The sequence below is a fragment of the Thalassophryne amazonica genome, chromosome 7 (genome assembly GCF_902500255.1).
Source record: "Thalassophryne amazonica chromosome 7, fThaAma1.1, whole genome shotgun sequence".
NCBI classification, from domain to species: Eukaryota; Metazoa; Chordata; class Actinopteri; order Batrachoidiformes; family Batrachoididae; genus Thalassophryne; species Thalassophryne amazonica.
In genome coordinates this window covers 11,900,135-11,915,362 of record NC_047109.1, presented here as the reverse complement: position 1 = coordinate 11,915,362, position 15,228 = coordinate 11,900,135, and the positions used below count along the sequence as shown (strand labels likewise).

The window sequence follows — 15,228 nt, the reverse complement described above, 5'->3', positions numbered from 1 at the left end:
GATGAACGTGATGTCCCACCCACCCACCCACATTTGGTACTCAACTTGCTGATTCATCAACTGAAGATTAATCAATAATTGTCTGTCTGAGATTACGTTTGTTTCTTTCTTTGTGGCATATTTGCATATTGATTCTCCTGCTGTGTGGACCCGTTTCCTCTGCTGCGCCCCACAGAGGCTTTATCATTATTGCCAGGCAGTCTTCTAACTAAACACCCCACAGCTGGAAACGTGTATGCATGTGATTGTGCGGGTGAAGGGTGAAGCGGAACCAGTAGCATGTGTGCTCAATGGTCGACCGCTCCAGCAGCGCTCAACCCGGTTCGACCCCACGCAGAGCCTGGATCCCCTCATTTTAGTGTTTGTGAGTGTGAAAGGAATGTGTGTAATTCTGTTTGATGTTATCACACCAGAATAAGGTTAAACCTGCTTTCACAAGTTCAAAGGACACACCTGACTATAAATGTTTTATTAATGTCCCTTTAAAGTTGGGGATCAGTGCCAGTTTTCTGAGAGTACTTGCTGTACCCACTCTGTGTGCACCGTTTATTGGGCGCTTCTTGTTTGCTTTCTTTCTTTGTCTCATTTTTAACTCTGGATCATCACCCAAATGAATGATGCCTGGCTGACCTTTCCTGGACAATTCTGGAATTCACCTATATGTGTGTGTGGCACATTTGGTCTCAATTGGGTTGAAAACCAAATCCTTTGGCCTTTGCCAAATACGAATTTTTGTCACAGCAATTTTGGGTGCAACCTTTATTGACACACCAAGTTTGGTAAAAATCAGCAAAAGGACCTGGGATGAGTCGGTCAATGAACCATCAGTTGTGTCCATGACCCCAACAGCTGACCTTTGGTAAATCTGTCCGTGCTGCTAGGCAATCACAAAACCTGCCCTCGTGTGTGTGTCATATTTGATGCAAATTGCAATGGAAAAACTTCATTTTTGACATCTGACCTCAATGACTGACTTTTAACTATGACCTCAATGACTGACCTCACTTGGACAATTCCAGAACCCACCAACACATGAGTGTCATGTTTGGTGGACATCATACTGAATAATCATATTTTTGACCGTTGACCCCAATATTCTTGACTTATTACACACAGATATGTGGCAGACTTTGCGTGTCTTACGGAGGACACCGCGCATATTTCTGCAAGTGGATAACTGGAATTCATTTTTCACTTATGGGCATTAATACATACAAAATCCTCGTCATACTGCTGTCTACATCATGTTACCACATGTTGTCACGCCCACAGTTATTCTGGCTAAATCACCCACAAAACATTCACCAACCTACTCTATGTAATTTACCACTCATTATATGATCTCGAAGTAAATCAGGGCCCAAATGCCCGGGAAAGCTGATCTCTTATTTCACCAGGACAATACTCCAGCTCATAAGGTGGTGTTTTCCACAGCTGGCATGACTGACCATCCACTGTGCTCTCCTGATTTGGTGCTATCTGACTTTCATCTCTTTCCAAACATGAAAGAACATTTTGTCGGTCAGAACTATTGGAGTGATGGTGGCGTCGTGTGTTGTGGACTTTTTGCACCCTCCAGATGAAAGCTTCTGCACAGAGGAGATCAAAGCGCTATAGCGCCGTCAGAAGACGTGTGGACCTCAAATGAGATGATGTTGGAAAAACAACCCACACATGGTCTCATCCCACAAAGGTACCACGGTGATCCTGCAAACTACTCAGCTCAGCCTTATACAAACGCACATCTAAAAACATGAAAATGATAGAAATGTGATTTTTTTTTCTAAGTGCTACGCAATGATGAAATTGGGTCTAAAAATTTGTTTGAAACTACAATGTGTAGGATTTAGTGTCATCTAGTGGTGAGGTTGCATACTGCATTACACAGTCATTTCCCTTTACACTGTCAGGATTTGAGTTTCGTTTGGTTTTCTGTTTTATTTTGTTCTTTTGATCTGTTGGTTATTTTTGTATTTCATTGGTTTTGGCTTGCTCTTGCTGGGTTTTTCTGCTTGGGTCTGTCTCTGCTTCTCTTGTCTTTCTCTTGGTTCTTGGTGATGAGTGTTTTTCTCTCTGGCCAGGCCCTGTTCTGGTGCTTTCCATGCACACCTGTTTCTGATTTGCTGATTATCACCTGGGGTTATATAAGCTCACTGGGTGTGTTTGTCCCTCGTCAGTTTGCTGTGCCTTCTGCCATCATTCCAGCTTTGTTATACTGCATTCAAAGTCCTGCCTGCATCATTATGTGTACCTGACCTCCAGCCTGTTGCCTCAACTACGCCGATTGTCTGATGTTCTTTGTACTGCTGATATTCTCTGGAGTGCTTACTCGTGTACCAACCTCTTCTATCCACCACAATAAAGCCTTCTAAAAACCAGAGCTGTTTGAGCCATGCATTTGTGTCCTACAATTCCATCCAGCATGATAGAACAAACTGGCCAACGACGGACTGGCCAACGATGGACACAGCCAGCTCCGACCCATTCCATCTGGCAGTACACCACTACAGTAAGGAGCTCGAGCATCAACAGGACCACCTCACTGCTCTTTCTTCCAGATTTAGTGACCTCGCTAAACGGCAGGACTCATTTATGGCGTCGGTGAGCACCCAGATGGGTCAACTACTGTCAAGTTTCCATCATTAGGCCTCTACTGTTCCGGCCACCGGCAGCACCAATGTGCCTACACCGGGGCCATCACCACCCGCACCGGCTTCCATACCTGAACCAGACTACTGCAACCAGCTGTCTCCACCTGAACGCTTGTTAGATGAGTCTGGTGACATCAGACCATTTATCACTCAGTGTGAATTACATTTTGAGCTCATGTCATGTAAGTTCCCGTCTGACAGGACGAAGATAGCTTATATGATCGCTCATCTGACTGGTTGTGCTGCGGTGTGGGCAACAGCTGTGGCTCTCTTCCAGCATTCACAGCTGCTCTTCAGTTGGTTTTTCAACACACATATGTAGCTGGACATGGACATGAAGCTGCACGTACTCTGATAAGTCTGAAGCAGGGCAGACACCGAGTGACTGACTATGCCATCGACTTCTGCATTCTGGCGGCCAAAAGTGGATGGAATCCCGCGGCACTCCACAACATCTTCTTCCAGGGGCTTGCCATACTGTCAAGGATTGAGTTTTGTTTGGTTATCTGTTTTATTTTGTTCTTTTGATCTGTTGGTTATTTTTGTATTTCATTGGTTTTGGTTTCTTAATGGGTTTTTCTGCTTGGGTCTGTTTTTGCTTCTCTTGTCTTTCTCTTGGTTCTTGGTAATGGGTGTTTTTCTCTCTGGCCACGCCCTTGTTCTGGTGATTTCCATGCACACCTGTTTCTGAATTGCTGATTATCACCAGGGATTATACAAGCTCACTGAGTGTGTTTGTCCCTTGCCAGTTTGTCGTGCCTTGTGCCTGCATTCCACGATCGGGTTACATCATTCATAGTCTTGCCTGCCTCATAGTGTGTATCTTACCTCCAGCCTGTTGTCTCGATCATGCCAACTGCCTGATGATTTTTGTACTGCTGCTTTTTTTAGACTGTTTACTTGTGTACCAACCTCTGCTATCCACAGCAGTAAAGCCTTTTAAAAACCAGAGTTGTTTGTTTGAACTGTGCATTTGTGTCCTGCATTTCCTGACCATCCAGCCTGATATATGTTTTCACCTCTTTGACAACAGGGATTCATGCTCCCTTGCCCAGGGTTCTCCCTAGATCTCTCCACGCCTGATATGATAGGGCGTGACGTGGCGAGCCTTTACCTGTGAATCGCCACAATGGAGAACATTTAGCAGCACGGTGGCTTAGTGGTTAGCAGTGTTGCCTCACAGCAAGAAGGTCATGAGTTTGATTCCCACCTGTGGCCTTTCTGTGTGGAGTTTGCATGTTCTCCCCGTGTTTGTGTGGGTTTCCTCCGTGTGCTCTGGTTTCCTCTCACATTTAAAGACGTGCAGGTTCGGTGAGTTGGAAACTTTATAATTGTCCAGGTCTCCCTTGCAAAAGAGGTCTCGATCTCAATGGGACTAACCTGGTTACATAAAGGTTAAATAAATACATTAAAAAAATCTTAAAAGTTCTGGCTGTGCTTGCAAAAAGTACGATTTCTGTCCTTTTTGAAGAATGGTATAAGCTGCTCTGTGTCATCCATGTGCACAGTGTTCTACATAAAAAGAGGCTTAAATACAAACTCCACCAAGTCCTCTGCAACAGGACAAAGCAAATCATTCACTGTAAACATCGGGCATATTTCAGTTAAATTGGTTACTTCACGCTTGCATTGTTAAGTTACACTTGTTTTGCCAAGTCCAGCAAAAATATTTTGGAGAACACACATAACAACATGAACACAAATAATGCACAGTATAACAGAAAAAAGAAAATGCTATCACTAGCAAGTACCACTAGTCACACAGACTGTATTAATGAGCGACAGTTCAGTCAGTCTGCGCAAGGCACAGAGGAGCCTAGACGCCACACAGCAGGACAGAGTGAACTGAAAACTGAACAGACCTGTCCAAGCTGTAATGCTGTCAAGGTTTTTTTATTCATTTAATAGCAGTTTATATTAAAGTTTATGAGCTGTCTTGTTTTGAATTTGCATTTGTGTATATTAGCATTTTTTCTTTTGAATTAATGCGAATCAACTTTCCATGTTGCTAGTTTTTGAACCTCTGACAAAACCCTGCTTGCCTTAAATTGTCCGTAGGTGTGAATGTGTTTGTTTGTCTATATGTGGCCCTGAAACAGACTGGCATCCTGTACAGGGTGTACCTGGCCTCACACCCTATGACCGCTGGGATAGACTCCAGCACCCGGTGACCCAATCTTGGATAAGCGGTTGAAGATGAGTGTGTGTGTGTGAACAGATGGCTATGAATACCATATTCTATTTCTGCAATTAAACAACCTTAAATCCTACACACTGTAGCGTTCATGGGAGGTGCACAGAGCTGATACTTATTATGCTGAAGGGCATTTTCTTCATGACAAAATCCTTCTCTCCAATCTGACCTTCACAGGAAAAGAATCACATTTATTATTACAGATAAAAATGACCAAAAACCTGACTGAAATGAGGATGTAATTCATGCCTCATGGAAAGGTCCTGCTCACTGTAATTGAGTGCTGGTGTCATGTGGAAGGACAGTGCATGGATGTGTTGTGCAAGCGCACAAAGAGCTGCATTGTCTGGTGCTATTCCAGGTGGATAAAGAAGCTGAGGGCTTTCCGCTGACAGCAGGAAGGGTTACGTGTGGGCAGCAGTGATGTGCATGTCCCCGAACCCTCATCAATAACACCTACAGTCCAGCCTGTAGATTTTTTGTGCATACGTGCACAGTATGCGCCGGGGTGTCCATGCGCATGTACACGACTACATCTGCAGCTTACAGCCTGATGAGTTCAGGCAGCTGGACTCTGAAGGATGTCCTGCGCCTACGCACTCTTCATGAAACCTTCTGAGAAAGACACACAAACAGGCTTAGAAGCCCACTCACACTTTTCCTCAGTGTGGTGGTGTTTGGGTAAGATGTCAACCACACCCGCGGGTCCATGGCCCACATTCACACTGCACGTACGGATATCGCATTAGACTAAAAATAGAGAACCATTCCCTCTGAAAGATTCCACAGCAGTCTGCTGCACGCTCACACTGCTCATCATCATCGTACTATGTGTGTGTGTGTGTGTGTAATCCCCCGACATGGGATTACATGTAATTTAAAACAAGAGTGATGGTGCGAGTGTGCGGGGGTTTCACGTGTCGAGCAGCATGTGTGATCCCCACCTGGTCCGTTGAGGAAATCTTTGATGTGGAGGCAGAGCAGAGGGGGAGGGACCCCCGTTTTACTGTCCACCTCTCCGGCTACCGTCTGCAGCCAAAACACATTGTAGTCCAGAGACTCTGGCAGAGTCTTTCCCGGGTCTGCACAGAGTGAGAAAGACGAGACAGATGGAAAAAGATAGACAAACCAATAAAATCTTACACTCTAAACCACAGAAGAAATCTCATCATTAATGAATTACTGTGATGATGATAGGCTGGCTTGTTGCTAAGCAAATCACAGTTCTTTTAATATAGATATACAGAACACCAATTCAACACAAACATTTTTATCTTAAATTTTAAGTACTAATAAGCATTAATTCATTAAAAAAAATCTGTGTGATATTTTCCCCAGTACAACTCTCAGGTTTTTTGTACTAGTTTGAGAGGTCCTGCACCTTGAATACGGAAAAAAAATTGTTAATAATACTTGGAACTATTCACGTTCCCAGGAATCATCACACTAAACAAAGGAAGGAATAATAAAAGTACACCATAACAATGCACAAAAATCCCAGATTAAAGAGCAAGCCAAGTCCGGGAACACGCACTGGTACCATGCATTGTTGCATCCACAACACCATGAAACTGCCTTGGGTCCTGGACGGCAATCACCAAGGCAAATACCTGGTCCATTCCCACATCTCTAAAATAACTATCTGCCACAGCCAGGTGAAATGTGGGTGTTCCCGTGGCCTTCTCCAGCCGCTGGGGGGTTCTTGACATTCGGGCTGCCGTGTGCTGGATCATGCACAGAAAAACGCGCCATGTGGCCAAAATCATATATCATACAGCGTCAAAACTGACGCTATATGATACTCTTCACTTTAGTCTCTCTTAGTAACCTCTTACTTGACACAAAGTAATTCCAGTGGTACTCAAGGATCCTCTGAAGAGTCTGAGTAACAAAGACAGCCAGTCAGCTTAAAGAGCTGGTAAAGAAATCAAACAGACTCATGTTTTTAATAGTGCATTTCCAATGCTGTGGTTTAGAAATGCATGTTCATACACAGTAAATTCTGGACAGTAAAAATATTCTGCCAGGATAACATTTGCCTCTAAATCTGAGGCCATGGTTCTCAGCAGGATACTGATGGATTGCCTACTCCAGGTAGGGAATGTGGTCTTATGAAGGTGTTCAAGTACCTCAGGGTCTTGTTCATGAGTGAGGAGACAATGGAGCGTGAGATTCGCCAAAGAATTGGCACAGCAGGGGCGGTGTTGCATTTGCTCGATCGTACTGTTGTGACAAAAGGGAGCTGAGCCAAAAGGCGACGCTCTTGATCTACTGGTCAATCTTCGTTCCTACTCTCACCTATGGTCATGAGGGTTGGGTCGTAACTGAAAGAACTTGACTGCAGATACAAGCGGCCAAAATGGGCTTCTTCAGGAGGGTGGCTGGTGTCTCCCTTAGAGATAGGGTGAGAAGCTCAGTCATCTGTGGGGAGCTTGGAGTAGAGTTGCTGCTCCTTTGCATTGAAAGGAGCCAGCTGAGGTGGTTTGGACATCTGGTAAGGATGCCTCCTGGGCGCCTCCCTCGAGAGGTGTTCCAGACACATTCATCTGGGAGGAGACCCCGGGGGAAGACCCAGGACTAGGTGGAGAGATTATATCTCCACACTGGCCTGGGAACGCTTCAGGATCCCCCAGTCAGAGGTGGTCAATGTGGCCCGGGTAAGGGACGTCTGGGATCTCCTGCTGGAGCTGTTGCCCCCGTGACCTGATCCCAGATAAGCGGTTGAAGATGAGTGAGTGAGTGAGAATAACATTTGGTCCCAGTCCAAATAGAGTTAAATACACTCTATTATAGTAGAGAAGCTTGAATCTTCGACTGGACTGGGTTGCTTGACGCGAGGACGTTTCGCTTCAAATCGCAGAAGCTTCCTCAGCTAAAATTCTTGCTCTGGAAGTCTGACTTCTGTCTGACTCTTGTAGAGAAGAATAAAACAGAAGCCAACAAAAGCTGTAGTTTTAAACCTAACCAGACCCCTCCTACTGAGAGGCAGACTGCTATAGGCTAGTGACTAAACAATAGCTCTAATTAGCAACTATTGTGCTGTAGTTAGCACACCTAATGGCAGGACAGCTATCCCTCTAATGATGGGATGCATGCCTTTCTGATGGCTCCCTTGATGACGTGAATGACTCATTACCAAAATGTTGCCCAGTCTACTTTCATTTGTCCATCTTGCTTATTTTTGGAATTTACAAGTCAAGTAACAGCCTATGCTGTGGTGTGTACATGTGAGATTTACGGAGTTCCTGTTCATTTTTAACCAAAGTTAAAGGTTCGTGCACACATTCAGTATCTTGTAGCCAGGTGTGTAGGCAGAAAATCTATAGTCATGAGTCAAGAGAGGACTTTTTCATTCATCACTGAAGTTGGTTGAAAGTGAAGGGCAGAGTGTGGAGGGTCCTCTCTTTTCTCCAGGTCATCTTTACCTGAAATCAAGCACCACCTTTCTCACCTAGGCACTTGTAGTCAGAAGCCACTCCCCTTAAGGCCACATCAAACACTGACAGCTCCATCCTCTGTTTCCGGTGGTGACAGCTGAGCAGGGCAGAGGGCTGCGTCACCTGGAGGTACAGCAGGGGCTCCAGCACCTGGTCACCGGTGCCTCTCCTCCCTGGCTGCCTGACTATGGTCACACCAAGTGCGTGGCGGGCTGAGGAGCGGCTGGGGATGGGCAGGCCCTCCAGGGAGAGCAGACTGCTTCTTATCAGTGGGGAGGCTGGTTGGGAGGTGTTGCTATTGAGGAGGTCCTCAGCAGTCAGCCCAGCCAGGGAACCCTGGGGAGCTGGAGAAAGTTCTGGAGTTGGGGAGACCGAGGCTGGAGGGGAGTCTGACGAGACTTCGGGATGGTTCAGGGCACTTTTTCCAACCTGATGAATGTGAAAAAGCAGATCTTAGTTGTACAGTAGGTGTATGTGCTGCAACTAACTTTTACTGAGGAAGAGGAGGAGCTCCATTTACCCCATTTCTTATTTATTTTTAATGTCCACATGCATAACTTGAAAATCTTCAGACATGGCTCACTCATTCTCCAAGCTGAGCTCCATCCAGGTACAAAAACAGATTACAGTTTTAAAACTAATTTCTACCAATGTGCAAAAGGCAGAGTTGATATCTTAGTTTGTCTTTGGTCTGTGTTTGAGACTGGCAAAGTACAACTTTAACAATGTCCCAAAGGCCTGTGGCCACAACAAAATGACTCTGTGGCAACCAAAAAATCATGAAGGTGGCCTCCTGTGGTCACTATGCTACAAGCTTTGACAAACAGAGAGAGAACATCCAAATTTCTACAGTTCTGCACAAACACATCCAATACCTTCCTGCATTTCAGTTCAACACATTATAAAAACAATGAGCAGTACAGTAATGGTACTGTTAGCAATCCTAGCTACTAGCATCCCACAACTCCAGATCTATAGTACAAGGAGGAAAAAATGTATATGTTTTGATGGTCTGCGACAAGCTGGCGTTCCTGTCCAGGGTGTATCCTGCCTCATGCTCCATGACTGCTGGGACAGGCTCCAGCCCCACGCGACCCTTAACTGAACAAAGTGGTTGAAGATGACTGACGAAAGGTGAAAAGGCAGGTGAGGCAATTTAAATGTTGCTGGTAAAGCGTCTTGTTGTACAGACCACACCATAGAACCCTACTGGATACTGGATGGCAACCAACCAGGCAACCAACTGTTCCATCCCAACCACTCAAAAGTAACCATCTATGTGCCACAGTTAGCTGACATGTGGGCCTCCCCTTGGCTTTCTGCAGCAGCTAGGGTTGTCAACACTGACACACCTGCGTGCTGGATCATGTACGGAGAAATGTGTCACCTGGCCAAAATATTATAGGTGACGTCCCCTCACAATGCAAGTGATACTCCTCATCCAAGATTCCTGAAGTGAATGTTTGATTGACACAATGGTAGCTTTATCCAAAGATTATCCAAAGAGACAGAGTTCCAAATACATCCAGTCCCCACCTTAGGTCACTGGTTGGTGTCAAAGTTTGAAAACCATACAGTAAGACATGGAGCACCAGGACCCTAAAGACCTGGACCTTCATTCTCCTGCACAGATATCTGCATCACCAAACACCTCTGTCCAGTGACCTCATGACTCTATAAGGCCTTCTCTGGTGTCTCTCAAGTTCAATAAGTTCCGCACTTTCACCACATACAAATACACATCTGATGGCTGAGTTCAGGAAGTCATGGAAAGCCTGGATCTTAGTCTTGATCCAGGACAAGTGCTAACCCAGATACTGCGATTCCTCACTCAACTCCTCAAGTGCTGCAAAAACCGATTCTGCAAAGATCACAGCATCGTCCCAACAAAAGCATTCAAGCCACTGGTTCCCACCGATTCCAACAAATGAACTGAAGCCATTTCAATCCTGTAATTACACTCCACTGTTGGAGGTAAAAATATCTGAATTATGCTAATTACGGGTTTTTTTTTAATTGCAGTCAAACTGTGATATTGTTCTGTAATTTCAGCAGGACAGACACGTGACAGACTGACATGCTGTGGTGGGACTGGTTCCAGAGCACATGTGTGTGTTAAACTCAACTGAACACAGCAAAATTAGGCTGCATATAATTAGTCTCATAACACTTGCAGTGCCAATCAAAGTCAAATTTAAACAGCAGGCTAATATTAATACAATGCACATACTCATTTCTGCAACACTGACATAAATTACACATCTTGCTATTGTGTATGAATGAATAATCAGGCACACATGGTCAACTGACAGATCCAGGAACTGAGTCATATAAGAGCTTCCATGTCACATGTGTTGTGTTTACCTTTTCTCCAGGCTCCTTCTTCTCTGGCGTGCTGGGTGGGTCTGACGATGAGGGAAGAGTCTTGGGGGGGTCAGAGCAGGCGTAGGTCATGACAGACAGCCGACTCGCAGTGACAAAGATGTCAAATGGGATGAAGCTGAGGTTCTTGGTGATGGTGGATTTGTGGGAGGGGCGCACGATGCAGTGATGGCTGGCTCCGCTCTGCTGCTCGATCTGGACAATACGGATGGGGGCGCTGTCGCTGCCGAAGCCGCTGTCTTGCCCGGTCACACTGTGACGCGACGAGGAGTCGGCGCCCACCACGGAGTCTCCGGTGCTGCGTTTCTGCTTGTGCCGATGCACCTGCGGACAGGTAACACACAAACACTGAAAACCCTGTCTTCGGCCTGGTGAAAAAAAATATCTGCACATGTTTCTTTGGGCTCTCAGTGGGCGTGTCTGTGTTTGACTGACAGCTGAGTGGGGGAGAGGGTCTGGATACTATGTAAGACTTGCAAACAGAGTAAAGACAGAAAAGTTTGTCAACAGAGGACTAAAAGGTAATCCACAACATGACCTTACATCAGGCGTGAGTGAACCTTACCTTTTTTGCAACTAAGCTTTTAAGCAGGCCTGACTGCTACGGCTAGCTAATTAGAAAGCCCTATTACAGCTACAGACACCGCTGTAGCTGGTGTGCTATCAAGCTATCATGCATAATAAGTTACCACCTAATTGGTTGTAACATCAAGTGAGTTAGCAGCTAACTAGTTGTTATGTCCAGCGAGTTAACACCTAACTGGCTATCATGCTAAATGAGTTAGCAGCTAATGAGCTGCTGTGCCATGCGAGCTAGCAGCTCAATGGGTATCATGCTAAGCAAGTGATGAGGCTATTCCACAGAGCACAGTTCCTTCCAACTTAGTCCAGAATAGCACATCGGGGCACATTCTGAAGCATCACAACAACAAGCATCACATCCTTGATCCATCTTTGTCAATTTTGAGCAAACTTGGTACATAGTAGTTAGGGCCATCATCGGCACCAGATTTACAACCCCAATTCCAATGAAGTTGGGACATTGTGTGAAATGTAAATAAAAACAGAATACAATGATTTGCAAATCCTCTTCAACCTATATTCAATTGAACACACCACAAAGACAAGATATTTAATGTTCAAACTAATAAACTTTATTGTTTTGTGCAAATATTTGCTCATTTTGAAATGGATGCCTGCAACACATTTCAAAAAAGCTGGGACAGTGGTATGTTTACCACTGTGTTACATCACCTTTCCTTCTAACAACACTCAATAAGTGTTTGAGAACTGAGGACACTAACTGTTGAAGTTTTGTAGGTGGAATTCTAACCCATTCTTGCTTGATGTACGACTTCAGTTGTTCAACAGTCCGGGGCTCCGTTGTCATATTTTGCGCTTCATAATGCGCCACACATTTTCACTGGGCGACAGGTCTGGACTGCAGGCAGGCCAGTCTAGTACCTGCACTCTTTTACTATGAAGCCACGCTGTTGTAACACATGCAGAATGTGGCTTGACACTGTCTTGCTGAAATAAGAAGGGACGTCCCTGAAAAAGACGTTGCTTGGATGGCAGCATGTTTGCTCCAAAACCTGGATGTACTTTTCAGCATTGATGGTGCCATCACAGATGAGTAAGTTGCCCATGCCATGGGCACTAACACACCCCCATACCATCACAGATGCTGGCTTTTGAACTTTGTGCTGGTAACAATCTGGATGGTCTTTTTCCTCTTTTGTCCAGAGGACACGACGTCCATGATTTCCAAAAATCAGTGCTGCCTGAGGGATCGAAGGTCACGGGCACTCAATGTTGGTTTTTGGCCTTGCCACTCTCTGAATCTTCTCATTATATTATGGACTGTAGATGATGGAATCCCTAAATTCCTTGCAATTGAATGTTGAGAAACATTGTTCTTAAACTGCTGGACTATTTTTTCACAGTTGTTCACAAAGTGGTGATCCTCGCCCCATCTTTGCTTGTGAATGGCTGAGCCTTTTGGGGATGCTCCTTTTATACCCAATCATGACACGTTTCCAGTTAACCTGTTCACCTGTGGAATGGTCCAAACAGGTGTTCTTTGAGCATTCATCAACTTTCCCAGTCTTTTGTTGCCCCTGTCCCAGCTTTTTTGAAATGTGTTGCAGGCATCCATTTCAAAATGAGCAAATATTTGCAAAAAAAACAATAAAGTCTATCAGTTTGAACATTAAATATCTTTTTGGTCTTTTTGGTGTATTCAACTGAATATAGGTCGAAGAGGATTTGCAAGTCATTGTATTCTGTTTTTATTTACATTTCACACGTCCCAACTTCATTGGAATTGGGATCCAAGATCCAATTTTTGAGCTGTTTAAATTTTCATCCCGATTCTCTGAATTGTTGATAATATGTGGTAACTTCCGAGTAATCGCAGTCTTAATGGCTTCAATCATGTTCAAATTTCTTTAAACGGGGTATTTGTCGTGACTTTGCCTTGAAACGTGTTTGATCGTGCTCCATCAGGTTAAAAATTTGTCGCCGATGCAACATTTGTTGTGGTTTTTGTTTAAACCACAGCTCAAACACCTTTGTTTTGGTTTTGGGTGGGTTGCCAGATCTGTACTTTATAAGACAGCCTGTTACGCGGCAAGCTGGATTAAGCCGTTTCATCCACGTTTTGCTTTTTTTTTTTTTTTGGATTGTGGGCGAGCTTAGTAGAATGGTGCCTTGTAGAATACCCCTGTTACTGGCTACCATGCTAAACAAGATAGCAGCTAACCAGTTGTTATGTCACCCAAATTAGCAGTTACCTGGCTATCATGACACAGGCATTAGCAGCTAACAGACTACTATCATGTCAAGTGACTTCGCAGTTAACTGGCTATCATGCAAACAGAATTAGTAGCTAACTGGCTAGCATGCCAAGTGAGAGTGCAGTGAATCACTCAAAGCAACGCAGCACCTAATTGGCTGCAATGCCATGGAAGTTAGCAGATAACTGGATGTCATGCCAAGTGCAACAGTAGCTAACCAGTTGTTATGCCACGTGACCTAGCAGCTAACAAGCTGTTATGCCAAGCCAGTTAGCAGCTAACTGACTAACATGCCAAGCAAGTAAGCAGATCAATGGAGCTACAAATGGAGGGATTCCATAGAAAAATGGCTGTAGTTCTCAAACTATTAATGTTACATTTTCCTTAAACCCTTTGAATTAAAGCTGACAGTCGATACTACAACAACATCTTGACTCTTTCATCTTTACTCCATTGTGGTGGTGTACAGAGGAAAAATTACCAAAATTGTCTCACTGTCCAACTACTTATGGACCCGAGTGCATGCAGCAACACAATCGCCTCACATCATCTTCAACATCTTGATGAATGTGACAAACATGAGAATTCAATTTGTGTCCAAACAAACTGCATTATCTCAAACTCAACCAAGATGGTTTGTTAGCGATCCAGAGACAGATCACAGCTTCAAATAAAAATGGATCTATTTTTTGCCAAGTTTGTTTCTTGTTTGGATCCTGATTTTACGAGAGGACAAAAAAACAAATAACTGGCTTGATTAAAACCATGGACAAATTGACCAAAGAAGAAAGCATGATATAACCATTAGAGGAAATTAAAGGCATGCTCTGGGACTTTTTCTGTGGTCTTAAAAGCATTTTACACTTCTTTCAATACTACAAAGGGCCTCGCCCCTGCAAATCAAATCATTTCGTGCAGTGACTGTGGTATTTTGTACGAAGCAGCTGAGACTTTGTGCTTGGCTCCGACAAACGGATGTCAGAGTGGCAATAAAAACCTTTCAGTGACAGAGGACATAAATCTACAGCATGTTAGTAGGTTGCTGAGATTCAAGCGGCAATGAAAACGCGTGGAACTTTAATCTGCTACCAAAGCATGCCATCTTTGTGAGTATGGCTTTCGCAGGACAGGAAGCGAGACAAACACATAAAACTAAAAGCTACCTACCAGATAATAAATCACGGGGCGTGTTTATGCAGAATTGACAAGTACGGATAAAATAAAGCTGGAAGAAACAGAAGTGTTTGCTTTTTAAAATTTTCCAGCACATATGGAAAATATTTTCTAAATGCAATGATGGAGAAAACGTAAAAAAAAAAAATCAACTGTTTTTCTCCCAAACAGTGGAGCTGAGATAGAATACAATAAAAACATGGACAAGAAGTAGTGGCGAAGGCACATGTGGAGCTGTAGAGTTTCCCCAGTTTACTGGAGTATTGAGTCAGGTGTGCTGGACACTCCTTCTATGGCTGTGGGTTTGTCAGGTGCACCGTGACAGGACTGAGCCTATTCATGGGGACTCGCCCAACGTGGTTACCTCATTTTCCTGGTTCTCTCCCTCAGCCCCAACCAGTCCCAGCAGAAGACTGCCCCTCCCTGAGCCTGGTTCTGCTGGAGGTTTCTTCCTGTTAAAAGGGAGTTTTTCCTTCCCACTGTAGCCAAGTGCTTGCTCACAGGGGGTCGTTTTGACTGTTGGGGTTTTACATAATTATTGTATGGCCTTGCCTTACAATATAAAGCACCTTGGGGCAACTGTTTGTTGTGAT

The 15,228-nt window shown here is 44.4% G+C and overlaps 1 protein-coding gene across 1 annotated transcript in view; it reads right to left on the bottom strand.

Annotated features, from left to right (window-relative positions):
• Positions 1 to 15,228, bottom strand: part of LOC117513625 (vacuolar protein sorting-associated protein 13B-like) — a 1,146,044-nt gene that overhangs the window by 352,670 nt on the left and 778,146 nt on the right. The window contains 3 exon segments of the mRNA XM_034173849.1: positions 5,790 to 5,927; positions 8,297 to 8,711; positions 10,647 to 10,988. Of these exon segments, the coding sequence (XP_034029740.1) occupies positions 5,790 to 5,927; positions 8,297 to 8,711; positions 10,647 to 10,988 (895 nt within the window).